The 15,580-nt window shown below is 32.8% G+C and overlaps 1 protein-coding gene across 1 annotated transcript in view; it reads left to right on the top strand.

The window, feature by feature from the left end:
* The window catches only part of LOC129459675 (uncharacterized), a 161,507-nt gene extending 147,541 nt beyond the window's left edge, over window positions 1–13,966 (top strand). Inside the window, exon 7 of the mRNA XM_055236722.1 lies at window positions 13,923–13,966. Coding sequence (XP_055092697.1) covers window positions 13,923–13,934 — 12 coding nt within the window. The 3' untranslated portion in view covers window positions 13,935–13,966. The remainder of the gene's footprint in view (window positions 1–13,922) is intronic.
* Window positions 13,967–15,580: the final 1,614 nt, after the last annotated feature.

The raw sequence follows: 15,580 nt of genomic DNA, 5'->3' as shown, positions 1-15,580 counted from the left end.
AAAACCCATGTGGAATAAGAAACTGCAAGAGGAGAATCAGAAGAAAAGTAAATAGGTTCTTGCAGCCCTGGAATCTGATGAACCCTCAAGTCACCCAAGATAATCTTCCCAGGTTAAACTGAGAAGAGTATCCAAAACTGAGAGGAGGATTTTAGGCCTAAACAAATAGGTGATTTTAAGGAGACTGTTTGAAGGACAGTCTGAGCCCTTTGGAATCTAGAACCTAAAAAGCCAAAGTTCACATTCAGGATAAGACCCTCCATTACAAAGAAAGTGTTGGAAATATGATGGAAATGAGCAGGACAGAGACACAGGGGAAAAGAGAAGAGTTTAGGGGAATGATATCTCATAAAGCATGTGAACATGTTTGATAATTTTATAAAAATAACAGAAGAAAAAAGCTCTAGAATGGTGGAGTTAGCGAAACTATGCTGGCTTATTATTACATTTTGAAAAGTACAAAAACATTAATCTAGCTTAAAAATGAGTATCTAAAATGTGTTATATATAAATAAGGGAATACTTGCCTGCATTCTGAGCACTTTAGGAGGCCGAGGTGGGTAGATCATGAGGTCAGGAGGTCGAGACTAGCCTGGCCTACATGTTTAAACCTGTTTCTACTGAAAATACAAAAATTAGCCTGGTGTGGTGGTGCACACCTGTAATCCCAGCTACTCTGGAGGCTGAGGCAGGAGAATCGCTTGAACCAGGGAGTCGGAGTTTGCAGTGAGCCGAGATCGCCCCACTGCACTCCAGCCTGACGACAGAGTGAGACTTCGCCTCAGAAATAAATAAGTAAATAAATAAATAGTACTTAAATAATTATGCTTCCATAAAAATAATTATAAAGAAAAGAGAATAAAAAGTGGGATAACATTCATAAAAGAGTAAAAGCATAATAGAAAGACCTGCTCACAAATTTAAAAATATATCCTGGTATTTTAAAATGATCTAAAATTAGTGCCAAAAAAAAAAAAGAGAAAAGATAAAAAGAATGAGTTCATGTCCTTTGCACGGACATGGATGAAGCTAGAAGCCATCATTCTCAGCAGACTAACACAGGAACAGAAAACCAAACACTGCATGTTCTCACTCATAAGTGGGAGCTGAACAATGAGAACACATGGACACAGGGAGGGGAACATCACACACCGGGGCTTGTTGGTGTGCAGCAAGGGGAGGGAGAGCATTAGGACAAATACCTAATGCATGTGGGGCTTAAAACCTAGATGACGGGTTGATGGGTACTGCACACCACCATGGCACATGTATACCTATGTAACAAATCTGCATGTTTTGCACATCCCAGAACTCAAAGTAAAATAAAAAAAAGTTAGTGCTAAAAGAATTGAAGCTCTGAAAGAATAACTTAAATCACAAGTCAAAGAAAATAAGAAATGAGGTCAAGAAAGTATTTGAAAGAAAGAGATATAAAAAGAATTAAAAATATTTTAAAAATAGTCATAGATAATTTCATAAGATATATAAAATATGGAAATATGAAATTTTAATATTCTTAAATGAAAAATTCAAATGGATTTGAGTTAAAGTATTAGATATGGCATATGAGACATGATAAATGAACAAACTAAAATAAGATGTTTCCCCCCACAAAGCAAAACAATTCAACAGAAATGTAATTTTTAAATGTAACTGAAAAAAATCTACTGTAAACAAAATTTTGCAGCATCACAGTTCATACATAAAGTAACACGAAGTGACCCACAGATTGACATATCCCAGGAAAAGTAGTAAGTTTTAGTAGAAAGGGAAAGAAAAAATAATCTTTGGATATTTAGGCAGACAGGTTACATAATGTACAAAGAAAGGAAAATCAGCTTGTTATCAATCTTTTTGACAATGCTTAAGACCATAAGACAATGAGATAATATATTTAGAATATTCAAGCAAAGAAAAGCTAATATTTTATATTTAGTCAAACTGGACAGAGATATTTATTAGGACCACACAACACTCAGAAAAAAAATTTTATGTGAATTTTTTTGAAATACAGCAGGTGAAATATTTCCTACAATTAATGATGAGATTTGTAATTTATTTTAATAGATGATGATTATCAAATTGTTATAGCATGTTGATTTTTGGATGCATTTAAATTGTGCTTTAAGACAGGACTATAACAATGAGGTGAGCATTACATAATTTACAATTATTTAATGTTTTCAGGAAAAATATTAGATTTCCTCCTAAAATATGCAGGGGAGTGAGATAATTATTTAAAGCTTTGTGAACTACTTTTAAAAAGTTCTGATAGCCTGTGATAGTAGCAGATTGAATAAATTATAAACACAGTTAAAACAGAAGAAAGGAGGTAAACGTAAGGATGTTGCAATTATCTAGGTAGAAGCAATGGTGATTATGTTTCTGGAACCTCTGGTAAACATGAAGAAGGTTCAAACTGGAATTTATTTTAAAGAAATAATTAGCAGGATTCAGTGATGTAAAGAACATAAAGTATTTTTTAAAGAAGGATGCATCATATATGATTCTAAGTTTTCCAGATAGAGAATATAGAAAGTTACCTGGAAAAAACTTCATTGACAGAATTGGGTTAGCTGGAAAGCAAATGCGCTTTGGGGATGATGTGGAGGAGGTGAATTTTGCGATAGCGAGTTTGAGGTGACAAGCCTTGAAATGGCAAAGCCTTTTATATATGCAAGTTGCAAGTTTGTGGTCGGGACTACAGACATATACATGTGAGGTTATTGTTAGAGAAATAAATGACTCTAGCAATGAGCTTAGATGAAGATTCTGAAAGACCAAATGAAGACAATCCAGATTTCTTTCTTTCTTTTTTTTTTTTTTTTTTGAGATGGAGTCTTGCTCTGTTGCCCAGGCTGGAGTGAAGTAGCGTGATCTCGGCTCACTGCAAGCTCCACCTCCCGGGTGCATGCCATTCTCCTGCCTCAGCCTCCCGAGTAGCTGGGACTACAGGCATCCGCCACCATGCCCAGCTAATTTTTTTTGTATTTTTAGTAGAGATGGGGTTTCACCTTGTTAGCTGGGATGGTATCGATCTCCTGACCTTGTGATCTGCCCGCCTCAGCCTCCCCAGATTTCTAAGATTAAGTAACTTTCTATATTTTACAGCTGATTGCAATCTTTTTTCGGCAGTAAGGGTTCGCTGAAAGATGGGGTGATATTAGAGGATATAGTTTCAAAATATCTTTGTCTTTTATTACTCTAAGTAAGTCATTCTTAACAAATGAAATTTTCATGAAGGTTGCTGTGAGCATGTCATATAAAGGCTCAGCTCTCGATTACATTTTAACCTCTCAGCTTACAATACAGTTATCATGGAGTAGATTGTAGAAGTGTATGTGTTGGGGAGGAAGAAAATGCATCCAAGTGTATGAAGTAATTTATCTTTGTACGTAGATCTAAAACACCAGCAATATTCTTCTACTCCAGCATTGTCTATTTTATAAGAAAAAAATTAGAAAACAGCCTAAGGCTGTGTCCACCCAATGTCAAAATGGATTGATAAATTCAGCATGAGAACCATAAAGCTGTATATTTATTTTTTTAAATTACAGTTGAATTTTAATATTTTTTCTCATTTTAGGTAGATATCTAATGAGCCAAGATACCTAAGTTAATACTATAAAATCTTATCTTATTAATATCTCTGTACATGTCAAACATTGTACTAGTCAAACATATTTTGGTGGGTGGGTTCCATGCTAAATTTTTTTATTATTTGAAATATTCAGACAGTCACACTGTAACGACAGCCTATTTTCTGAATCCAGGAGCAACTGAGTTTTAGTTGTGACATTATCACCAGTTGAAATATTTCTATCTTAAAAAAAGTGAATCATATTACCTAAGAATTTAACCAGAAAATAAATTGCAAAACACCACGATAAAGGAAGGTAGTTCATGAAGTTTTATAATTATACTGGCCAATATGTAGACTCTAAAATCTACCCTCCAGTCAAAGTAAATAGGATTTCAATGGTTATTGAAATTTTGCAGAATTATTTATAAATAACATATCACATTAAGTGGAAGAGATAAGAAAATGAAAATAAATTATACGTTTCCTGAAAATAATTATATTTAATCTCAATTTCAGATATCACTGCTTTATTTTTATTGTTACTGAGAGTATTATAATATAAATCAAGATGTCAGAAAGATATGAGATAGCATGTGGTCAAATAAGAGAAAATATAAGGAAAATTAATTAACTTCCTCCCAGAGAATGTAATATGACTTGAATAAATCAAGTTTATCTAGCTAGCTATCATCTACCATCTGCCTATCCCTATCCACCTACTGATGTATTGAGTATATTGTGTCCCTAAACTTTAAAATGTTCTAAAAGCCTATGTGCAAATTGTTTTCATCTTTAATTTAAAATCAACATTTATAAGAGTAGAATTATATTTTATTTTTTAAAATCAGCCTCAAAACTATCTTGGCCTATAACATGCCAAAAATGAAATATTGTCTTAATGTTTCCCTAAAATCTCAGCCTTTATATAACATGCTTTTTGTAAGAATGTGTCCAGAAATGTAAGATTTATTATATACATTTTGGCTCCTCTGAATTTATTGCCCACGAATGAGGACTTAGATTTCAGGAACGCAAGAGTGTGAAGGATGTGGAAGGTGTTGAGAGACATTGTGTTGGTTCAAGTAGGTGATGGATTGAGGAGCAATTGCAAGCTGGAACCTCCTGGTGACGTAAATACCTGGACATAAGTACATATAATTTTCTAAAAAGCTCTCCAGTCACCCTTCGCATTTCATTAATAGGCAAGATAAAGTGGAGATGACTGTAGAGAACTTGGAATTTCAAGATCCACTAAGTGTTAACAGTATATATGAGGGACTAATGTAAGATCTGCAGATTTTTTAACAGAAGTAGGAAGTCTGCGTTTCTAAATGAAATAAGCAATTTTAAAAATACTGAATTGTTAAATATATGTATGAACAATAAAATAATAAAGGAATAACACAATTAATTTAGGGACCACTGATTTTTTTATTATCTGCATTACAACCTCCATCTTCTATCTTAACAGGTTTTCCTTCTACTCTGAGCAAAGCTCTTTTATGAGCCAGATATTTTTATTGCTGTATACAAAGAGAAAAACAAGTATAGCTTAAGCAATTTCCCCACTTTGTCCATGATTGTATAAATACTACTGGACAAACCTCCTCACGGTTAACATCCATAATTTTTGTTTACCTGAAAATGACTTCAAATTGGTTTCATATTTGTATACTGTTTTCATCAAGTATACAACTCTGGTTGGCATATGTTTTTCCCCTTTAAGTAATGTGAAAATGTCATGGCAGCATCATAAAAAATATACACTACACGAAATAGTAAAGAAGGTTGTTTGGACTGAAGAGATTAAACCAGCAATAAAAATATTGATAATGGTAAATATGTTGGTAGACATATAATTGTACTGGTCCGTTCTCACACTGCTATTAATAAATCACTGGGTAATTTATAAAGGAAAGAGGTTTAATTGACTGAGAGTTCTGCAGACCTGGGGAGGCCTCAGGAAAATTATAATCATGGCAGTAGGGGAAGCAACACATCCTTCTTCACATGTGGCAGGTAGGAGAAGTACTGAGCAAAGTGGGACAAACTCCTTATAAAACCATCAGATCTCATGAGAACTCACTCACTATCACTGAGAACAGCAGGAGGGTAACCGCCCCCATGATTAAATTACCTCCCACTGGGTCCCTCCCACAACATATGGGGATTATGGGAACTACAATTCAAGATGGAGTGGAGACACAGCCAAACCATATCAAAAATGTATTTTCATTAGCTTAATTTTATTCTCCTAAATTTGTTCATTCAAGCAAAAATTCTAACAATGTATTGTAGGTTTCATAAAATATGTAGATACTATATATAAAAAAATAGCACAAAGGAATGGGGGTAAATGAAAATATATGATTGCAGTCTTTTTTCATTTTATGTGTATGGTAAAATATAAACACTAATAGTCAATGATAAACTTAAAATGCATATTATAATTTCCAGATGTAACAGTAAAAAAAAATCTAAGAGAAAGAGGGTGCAAATGAGAGAAAAATGAGAAATACACTTTTTAAAAAAAGACTTGAATTGAATCATATTAATAATTAAATTGAACCATATTAATAATAAAATAAAGGCTGGGTGCGGTGGTTTAGGTCTGTAGTCTCAGCACTTTGGGAAGCCATGAAGCCGTGGTGGATCACTTGAGCCCAAGAGCTGGAGACCACCCAGGGCAACATGGCAAGACCCTGTCACTACAAAGATAAAATAATTATATGGGAGCAATGGCACATTTCTGTAATCCCAGCTACTGGAATTTTTTGATTTTGGGTATTAACCTAATCTTAAATTTCTGGGATAGATCCCACTTGGTCATGATACATAATAATTTTTATATTTTGCTGAATTTGATTTACTAATATATATTGTATATATAATACTAATGTATTTTATCTGTATTTATATATTAGTATATACACTAATAATATAAGTGTATATACTAATATATTATATAATATATAATTATATAAATATATATTATTAGTATATATGCTATTATAGATTTTTAATATAATATATAAGTAAACATATACATTGTATTTAACATAATATAAATATATATTAGTAAATCTATATACTAATATAGATTACATATTATTTTATATATTAAAAATATACTATATATCATATACTACATATACTATATATATATAATATCAAATATATATTTGATTTCTTTATATATATTATACATAATATATATACTTTTCCTTTTGAGACATGGTCTGGCAATGTCACCCAGGCTGGAGTGCAGTGGCTCCATCATGGTTCACTGCAGCCTTGACCTCTGGGCCCAAGCAATTCTCTTACCTCAGCCTCTTGAGCAGCTAAGACTCCAGGTGTACTAATATTTTTGAAATATTTTTTACTTGTTTTGTTTTGCCTTGTTTTTTTTTTAACCTACATTTCTATTATATATAGGTCAGTAGTCTTTCTTATAATGCATTTGTCTGGTATTGTTAACAAGTTAATATTAATCTCGGAATGAGTTGGTTAAGTGTTCTCTCCTTTTCTATTTTTTGAAACAGTTTACATAGAATTGAATTTAATTCCTTAATTTATTTCTAAAATTCACCAGTGAAGCCACTAGACCTGGGATTTTCTTTGTGAAAAGTTTCAAAATCACCAACTTAATCTCTTTAATTTTAAAGTTCTATCCATATTTCCTATTTCTTTTGACTAAGTTTTGATAGCATTTTAATTTCTAGACAGGAGTCAGTTTTATCTAGGTGAACTAATATGTTGGCATATAGTTACTCATAGTTTTACTTATAATTATTTTTATTTATTTAAGTTCTGAAATGATATCCTCTCCTTCATTTTTAATTTTAGTAATTTGAACATTCTTTTGTAAGTCTAAATAAAGTTTTGTCACTGTTTTTGATCTTTTCAAATAACCAACTCTGGATTTTTCTGATTCATTCTATTATTTTCCTATGCAAAATTTTATTTATTCCACTTAACTTTTTGTCTGTTTGTTTGCTTCTTCCTGGCCATTCAGAGTTATTATTTCTATTTTCTTGGGGTGGAAGTTTAGGTTATTAATTTGAAATCATTCTTTCATTCTTTTTTAACATAGGCATTTGTAGTTATAAGTTTTCCTCTAAACAATACTTAGAAAAATAGATCAGTGAAACATAATAGAAAGTCCAAAAATTGATTCAAATTTTATGATAAATGAATTATTTTTGAAGTCACTAAAGGAATTCAGTGGGGATAGGAATGTCCTTCTGATATGAGGCTGGATAAAGTAGATATGCATAGGGACAAAAATGAATCTTTATGGCTCACATCAGAAACATAAACAACATACACACACAGCATACACACACATACACACAAATAATTAGAAATGTATTATAGACTTACATGAAAAAGATGCATGAAAAGCTTTTAAGTGACAAAAGCAGATTATTTTGACATCTGTAATAGAAGCATATTTCTTACTCAGGACACATAAATAGTGAAGGAAACAATGATAAATTAGACCTAATCAAATGTAGAAACATATTTTTATTATATGACAGTGTTAAAAAATATAAAACACATATTAGAACAAAGCATGTGTTCAGAATATATAATATCCTATATAAATTAAAACTAAGAATAAATATATAACAAAGGATTGGCAATACATTTAAACAAACAATTCACAAAGGAAGCAAAATAAAGGGCCAGTATGCATATAAAAAGTGTTCAATATCATGAATCATTGGGCATATGCAAATGAAAATCACGTGAGACATACTCAAATGGGAAAACTTTACATTCTGGCAACATTAAATGTTGGCAAGGATGTGGATTAGTAACTCTCATATATTACTAGTGGGACCTTCTTCGACAGAACCTCTGACACATTATTTGGCACATTCTTCTGAACTTAAACACCTATTCTAAGACCTACTATTCCACTTACAGCCTTTATTTAAGATGAATAAACTATAAAATCAGAAAAAGGCTTTCATAATAGTTCTATTTATATTTGCTAGAATATGAAAACATTATAAGGGCTGATCAACAGGAGCCAGATATTTTTGCTATTGAGAAAGGGAATTATAAATACAGAAAGGGAAAAGAATGCTTAATGAAAGCATTAAGAATCCAAATCTCAGTTTCTAAATGGCAATTTCCACTAAAAGCAATTAAAGTTCCTTGAAGAAATGACTAATTCCTATAAGAAGAATAAAAAATGATCCAAAGACATAGTGATGTGTCAGAAAGAAAGTATCAAAATCATGGAGACTTCTCAGATGTTCTCAGGGATCAGCTTTCTGGGCTTCACACTGGCCAAATCTGAACAATTTGAGCATCAAAATATTTACTAAATTATGTCTTATTCAATGAAAAAGAAGTCATTTAGCCTACACTGATATAAATAAATGAATAAACACATAAATAAATGCAAACAATGGAAAAGCACTTCCTTATAAAACAAGGACAAAGTGAAGTCATACGGAAGGAATGAAGATGTTAGAAAATTATCAGTAGATGATAAAAATACTAGATACATTTTGCTGAAGATAGTTCCAGTTTCATCTCTGCTATGTAAAAAGCCTGAAAGTTGTCATTGTCATCTTTATATCAAGACAAAGCTGGGTGAACTGGTCAAAAACTTTTCTAGGAAATATCAGAAAACTGGTGTAGAAGGAAAAACTGCTACTCCAAAACCTGGACATTTAAATCTACACAGATACAGACGAGATCTGCTTAGTTGCAGTAGAAGCCATAAACTAGTAGGAACTCAGAAGCCATAAACTGGTAGAAATGGTAATTTTGATAAATTACTGGAGGCTAAGTGTGAATAAACATGAGAGTGTAACATTCCTGAGGGCTAAAGTTTTAGGGGGAGCCCATCACATTCATGGGATTTACCTACAGAAACTTCACTAATTTCTTACAAATGAGATCCAGGAAAAGTTCCCCTTCTGGTTGTGGCAAGCAGAGGAGAAGAGTAACCATTGAAATAAACCCAGAGACTTCACAATAAGGACTACTATGTGCAGAGAATTTTTTTTTGCCAGAGCATTATCCCAGTAGAGGAATGGAAATTCCTTTTACTCCAGGTCACTCCCGCCAGCCTTTCTGTTTCATTAAGGAAGAAAAAAAACAGTCAACAACTGTCAGGTGCTTCTCAAAAGAAAACATACAAACAGCCAACAGATATGTAAAAATGTTCCCACATATGTAAAAATGCTCCCACATATGTAAAAATGCCCCCACATCATGAATCATCATAGAAATACATATAAAACCACACTAAGATACCCTCTCACACCACTCAGAATGGCTCTTATTAAAAAGCCAAAAAACAGCAGATGCTGGCAAGGCTGCAAACAAAAGGGAACACATACACTGTTGCTGGGAATGTAAATTAGTTCAGCCTCTGTTGAAAGCAGTTTGGAGATTTTTCAAATAACTTAAAACAGAACTACTACCATTCAACCCAGTAATCCCACTACTGGGTACGTAGCCACCCAAAGGAAAATATATCAGTCTACCAAAACAACACATGACTCCTATATTCATCACAGCACAATTCAAAATAGCAAGGCCATGGAATCAACCTAAGTGCCCTTCAATGGTGGATTGCATTAAGAAATGTAGTAAATATATACCATGGAATACTACACAGCAATAAAAAAAATGAAATTATAGCCTTTGTGGCAAAAATGGATGGAGTTGAAGGCTATTATTCTAAGTGAATTAATGAAGAAGCAGAAAGTGAAATATCACATGTTCTCACTTATAAAAGTGGGAGCTAAATTTCAGGTATGTGTGGACATAAAGATGGGAACAAGAGATACTGGGGACTAGTAGAGAGGGGAGAGGGAGAGGGTGGAAAGGGTTGCAAAACTCTCTTTTGGTATTATGCTCACTACCTGGGTGATGGGATCAATCATATCCCAGACCTCAGCATCACACAATATACCCATGTAACAAACTTGCACATGTATCCCTTGAATCCAAAATAGATATTGAAATTAGAAAAAAAGAAAAACAAAACAAAAAACAGCTGTCAGGATTGTCATAAATAGCCTACAAATATTTCAGCCAGGGAAATAAGTAGATGGCAAGGAAAAAAGAATTTATACTCGTGAAAAAATATGAACAATTGTGAATGTTAGATCTGAGAGACACAGATAACCTAAAAGATGGGTATTTATTCAGAAGATGATAAAATGCCTTTTAATCCCCTTTCCACCCCAACAGGGCCCCATGATAGTAACAGTGGATTACAGGTAAAAAAGTGGCATGTCATGGACTCTCTCCGATGAACAGTATTTAGTTAAGGCTAAAGTCAAGAGGAGAAATATAAAAACAGACCATAGAGTAACTTAAAGCCTCTGGCATCTATAGATATAGCAAATATTAACACAATCCACTTCTAGGCAGGTTAACATAAATCCTAACAATAATGGCCTACTTATCTCAGTTCTTATTAACTGATCATATGCCTGCATTTCAACCAAAAATTATAAGATATACCAACCAAAACAGAGACACACATAAAACAAAGAAACAAAAATCCCTCGTCTGAAGAGAAAACAATCATTAGAATTGGATATGACACAGATTTTGGAATTATTAGATAATTTAAAATAACTATAATTAATATGTTGAGTTTTAATAAAAAATTAAACAACAAACAAAAACAAGTAGGTAAACAGAGAGATAAAAAATGTAAGATCGAAATAAAATACTAGAAGAAAAAATGTAACAAGATTAAAAATGCTCATGATGTGCTTATGAGCAGAATTAAAAACAAAAACAAAACAGAGCATCAAAGAACATTGGGACAGTTCCAAGCTACGTAACATATGTGTAATTGGATTACCTGAAGAGAAAAAAGAAAACAGCAGAAAAAATATTTGAAGTAATAATGGCTAAGTACTTTCCAAAGTTAATGATAAACACTGGACCATACATAAAAGGAGAAAACACTAACCGGAAAAAATAGTGAGAAAACACTAACCGGAAAAAATACTTCTCCCCCTCAAAAAAAAAAAGACGTTAGCCTATCGTGTTCAAAAGAGCGAGAGAGAGAGAGAGAGAGACAGAGAGAGGAAGATAAAATCTTAAATGAAGCCAGAAGAAAGAAGAAGGAACTTTTAGTATAAAGGATAATATAAAAATTACAGTGGACATGTGAGAAATCAGACGAGTGGAATAGAATATTTAAAGTGTTAAAAGAAAAAGTATACAATAATTTATCTCACATTAAAGCAAATGAGGAAAATAAAAAGAATATAAGTCTAGGTAAAGAGCCTATAGGAGTTGCTTGTATTATTCCTATACTTTTTGGAAGTTTAAAACTGTACCAGAAAGATTAAAACTAAATCAACATAAAGAGTTACTGAAAATAATGTTTCCAACTCATAATCCTTTAGAATTAGAGATAAAGGAATGTAGAGATCTAATATGTTTCCAGAAGATTTCCCTTATGTAAGGAATAGGAAAATGCAAGTTAAATAATAATAATGTCAGGTGAAGTCACTGCTGAGGTGAGAAGCACCTTGGCTAGAATCATGGCAAAGTGAAAAAGAGGTTTACATTGGGAATTTTCTGTCCATCTGAGCTTATCTTTTTCTTGACACTAACAAGTCTTGATGTAGACATAGCCTAGGACACCCTAGGGGCAAAATAAGACATAGCATTTTACTTAAATTCAGATAATTCTATTCTGACAAAAAAGATGAACAAGAGAAAAACGCCAAATGTTAGGAAAGTTAGAAAGTTTCTCTGTCTACTAGATGATTCAGCATAATATAAAGCACTGTGAAATGATGATCCTTAATATTAGCAAAAAGCTTTAATATGTTTACATTCATCAAGCAATAAGATTAATTTATCTATTCCATATGTACATAATTAGTAGTAATTATTTAAATATAAAATGTAAATTACAGTATCACATTTATTTTAGATAACTTTTGATATATAGTCAAAATCTAAGCAATAAGGGTGCTTGTCAGGCAAAATAAGTTAAAATTGTTAATATTTAAAGTTTGCATAAAGGAAAGTTTCTGTAAGTGATAATTCCTGTTTTCAGTTCATTTTGTAACTGTTTATATAATCAAGAAACCTGTTAGTGTGAGCCAAAGAACAGTTTATTCATGCAACATTAATTATTTCTGGGCTACTCCATGCTTTTTCCTCTGCCATACCTATTAGAGCTAATTGGTGTAATTCATATATTGCTGGGAATCCTATGAGCCTACAAATAACATTGTAATTATCACTCCAAATTTTCAAAAAACTGTATCAAATCTGAAAACCTCCCACAATTCTGTATTAGTATCTAACTGTATGTTGGTTGTCTTTATCATGATCTTAAAGGAGGTGAGCACATTTAATTGAAAGAATGTAATTAGCCCATTAATTACTGATATTTTTCTCAGTTAGCCGTTTTTCCATATGTAGTCAATAAGTGTATTGTGAATATCAGTAGAAGTTACCAAAATATCTCAGAACAGATATCAAGAAAACCCAATGAAGAAAGTTTGGTTGCTATTAGTTTATGAAGTGGTAGTGCATTTATTTTTATAAATATAATTATTCTTTCATAAGAAATCTCTATACAAGATTTTAAACTCTACCCAAAAAGTGATGATTTTTAATTGATCTTTGTATTTCTGGCATTTAGCACAATGTCTGGCACAATGTACCTTATAGACAAAATAATGGAAGGTAAGAAAGGAAAAAGAGTGGGAGAAGGAGGAAGAGAAGTTAGCAGAGTACAAAGGTAGGCCTTCTGAGGACAGATAAACTAAAACTTATTTTTTTTTTGTGGAAGAATTTTGGATGGAAATAGCATAAATATTCCAAGGAGTATTTGGTAAGTAGAATGCTTTAATTCAAGGTAAAAACAAGAACAATGTGATTTTCAGGCTTCATCTGAAGTAAGATGAGTAGACGGGCAAAGTTATTTGTTTTTGTAGTTTAGTATTGATTTAAAGACAATTTGTAAAGTATGAAAGATCCATAGGCTTCACAAAGTAGTAAGGTCATTGTTTTCTTTTTCAGAAGAGCTGTCATTGTTTTCTTTTTCAGAATTTTCTTAGCTGTTCTTGGAAGGCACTCAAATATACCAGTCAAGAGTGTCAGGTTGGAAACCAGCTTACCTCCAACCATTTCCAGACACTTGACACTGTGAGTTAGGGGTTAGTGTCTCTCTTGTTTAGCATGGGTAGAATGGAACCAATCTACATCCATATCCAAACTGTCACTGGATTGTCAAAATTGTTTTTAGTTTTTACTAATATATTTGGTGTATAGGTTATCGTTTTTCCCAGAATTAGTAAAAACTGTTCTAAAATTCATATAGAACCAAAAATGATCTTGAAAAGCCAAAGCAATCCTAAGCAAAAAGAACAAAGCTGAAAGCATCACATTACCTGAATTCAAACTATACTACAAGGCTACACTAACCAAAACAGCATGGTACTGGTAAAAAACAGACACATAGACCAATGGAACAGAAAACAGAATCCAGAAATAAAGCCACACACCCAAAACTATCTGATCTTGAACACAATTGGCAAAAATAAGCAATGGAGAAATGACTGCCTATTCAATAAATGGTGCTGGGATAGCTGGCTAGCCATATGCAGAAACATGAAGCTGGACCCATACATTTGACTATATACAAAAATTAACTCAAGATGGATTAAAAATTTAAATATAAGACCACAAACTCTAACAATCCTAGAAGAAAATCTAGGAAACACCATTCTGGTCATTGGCCTCAGGAAAGAATTTATGGCTAAGTCCTCAAAAGCAAATGCAACAGAAACAAAAATTGACAAATGGGACCTAATTAAACTAAAGAATTACTGAAGAGCAAAATAAACTATCAACAGAGTAAACAGACAGTGACAGAATGGGATAAAATATTTGCAAACTATGCAGCTGATAAACATCTAATATCCAGAATCTATAAGGAACTTAAACAAATCAATAAGCAAAAAACAAGTCACCTCATTAAAAAGTGGGTCAAAGACGTAAACAGACACTTCTCAAAAGACATACAAGCAGCCAACAAGCATATAAAAAATGTTCAGCATCACTAATTATCAGATAAATGCAAATCAAAATCAGCATGAGATATCATCTCACACCAGTCAGGATGGCTTTTGTTAAAAAGTTAAGAAAAATAACCAATGTTGGCAAGATTGCAGAGAAAAAGGAACACTTAAACACTGTTTGTGAGAGTGTAAATTAGTTCAGCCACTATGGAAGGCAGTTTGGAGATTCCTCAGAGAACTGAGAGTTGAACTACCATTCAACCCAGCAATCCCACTACTGGATATATATCCAAAGGAAAATAAACTATTTTATCCAAAGGACACAGGCACCTGCATATTTCTTGCAGCACTATTCACAATAGCAAAAACATGGAATTAACCTAGGTACCCATCAACAGTTGATTAGATAAAGAAAATGTGGTATATATACGCTATGGAATACTACACAGCCATAAACAAGAATAAAATCCTGTCCTTTGCAGCAACATGGATACAGCTGGAGGCCATTATCCTAAGCGAACTAACACAGAAACAAAACCAAAGACCACATATTCTCACTGGGAGCCAAACATTGAGTACCCACAGACATAAAGATAGGAACAAGAGACACTAGACTACTAGTGGGGAGAAAGAGAGAGGTGGGGAGAGAGGGAGAGGAGGAAAAGGGCTGAATGATGACCTATTAGGTACTATGCTCACTACCAGGGTGACAGTTTTAATCATACCCCAAACCTCAGCATCATGTGATATACCTTTTTCACAAACCTGCTCATGTACCCTCTGTTTCTGAAATAAAAGTTGAAAAAAAAAATATGTCTCCTTGAAATACTCATTTGTGTTTACCTGAAGTCAATGAGATGAAGTACTTTTTCATTTGTTGTTGTCTGTTTCATCTTTATGAAGCTCCCATTGAGGTCCTTTGTCTATTTCCATCTAGTTGTTTTCTTACATTTTGATT

The sequence above is a fragment of the Symphalangus syndactylus genome, chromosome 13, assembly GCF_028878055.3.
Source record: "Symphalangus syndactylus isolate Jambi chromosome 13, NHGRI_mSymSyn1-v2.1_pri, whole genome shotgun sequence".
In the NCBI taxonomy this organism is placed as follows: domain Eukaryota; kingdom Metazoa; phylum Chordata; class Mammalia; order Primates; family Hylobatidae; genus Symphalangus; species Symphalangus syndactylus.
This window is presented reverse-complemented; position numbering and strand designations above follow the sequence as displayed.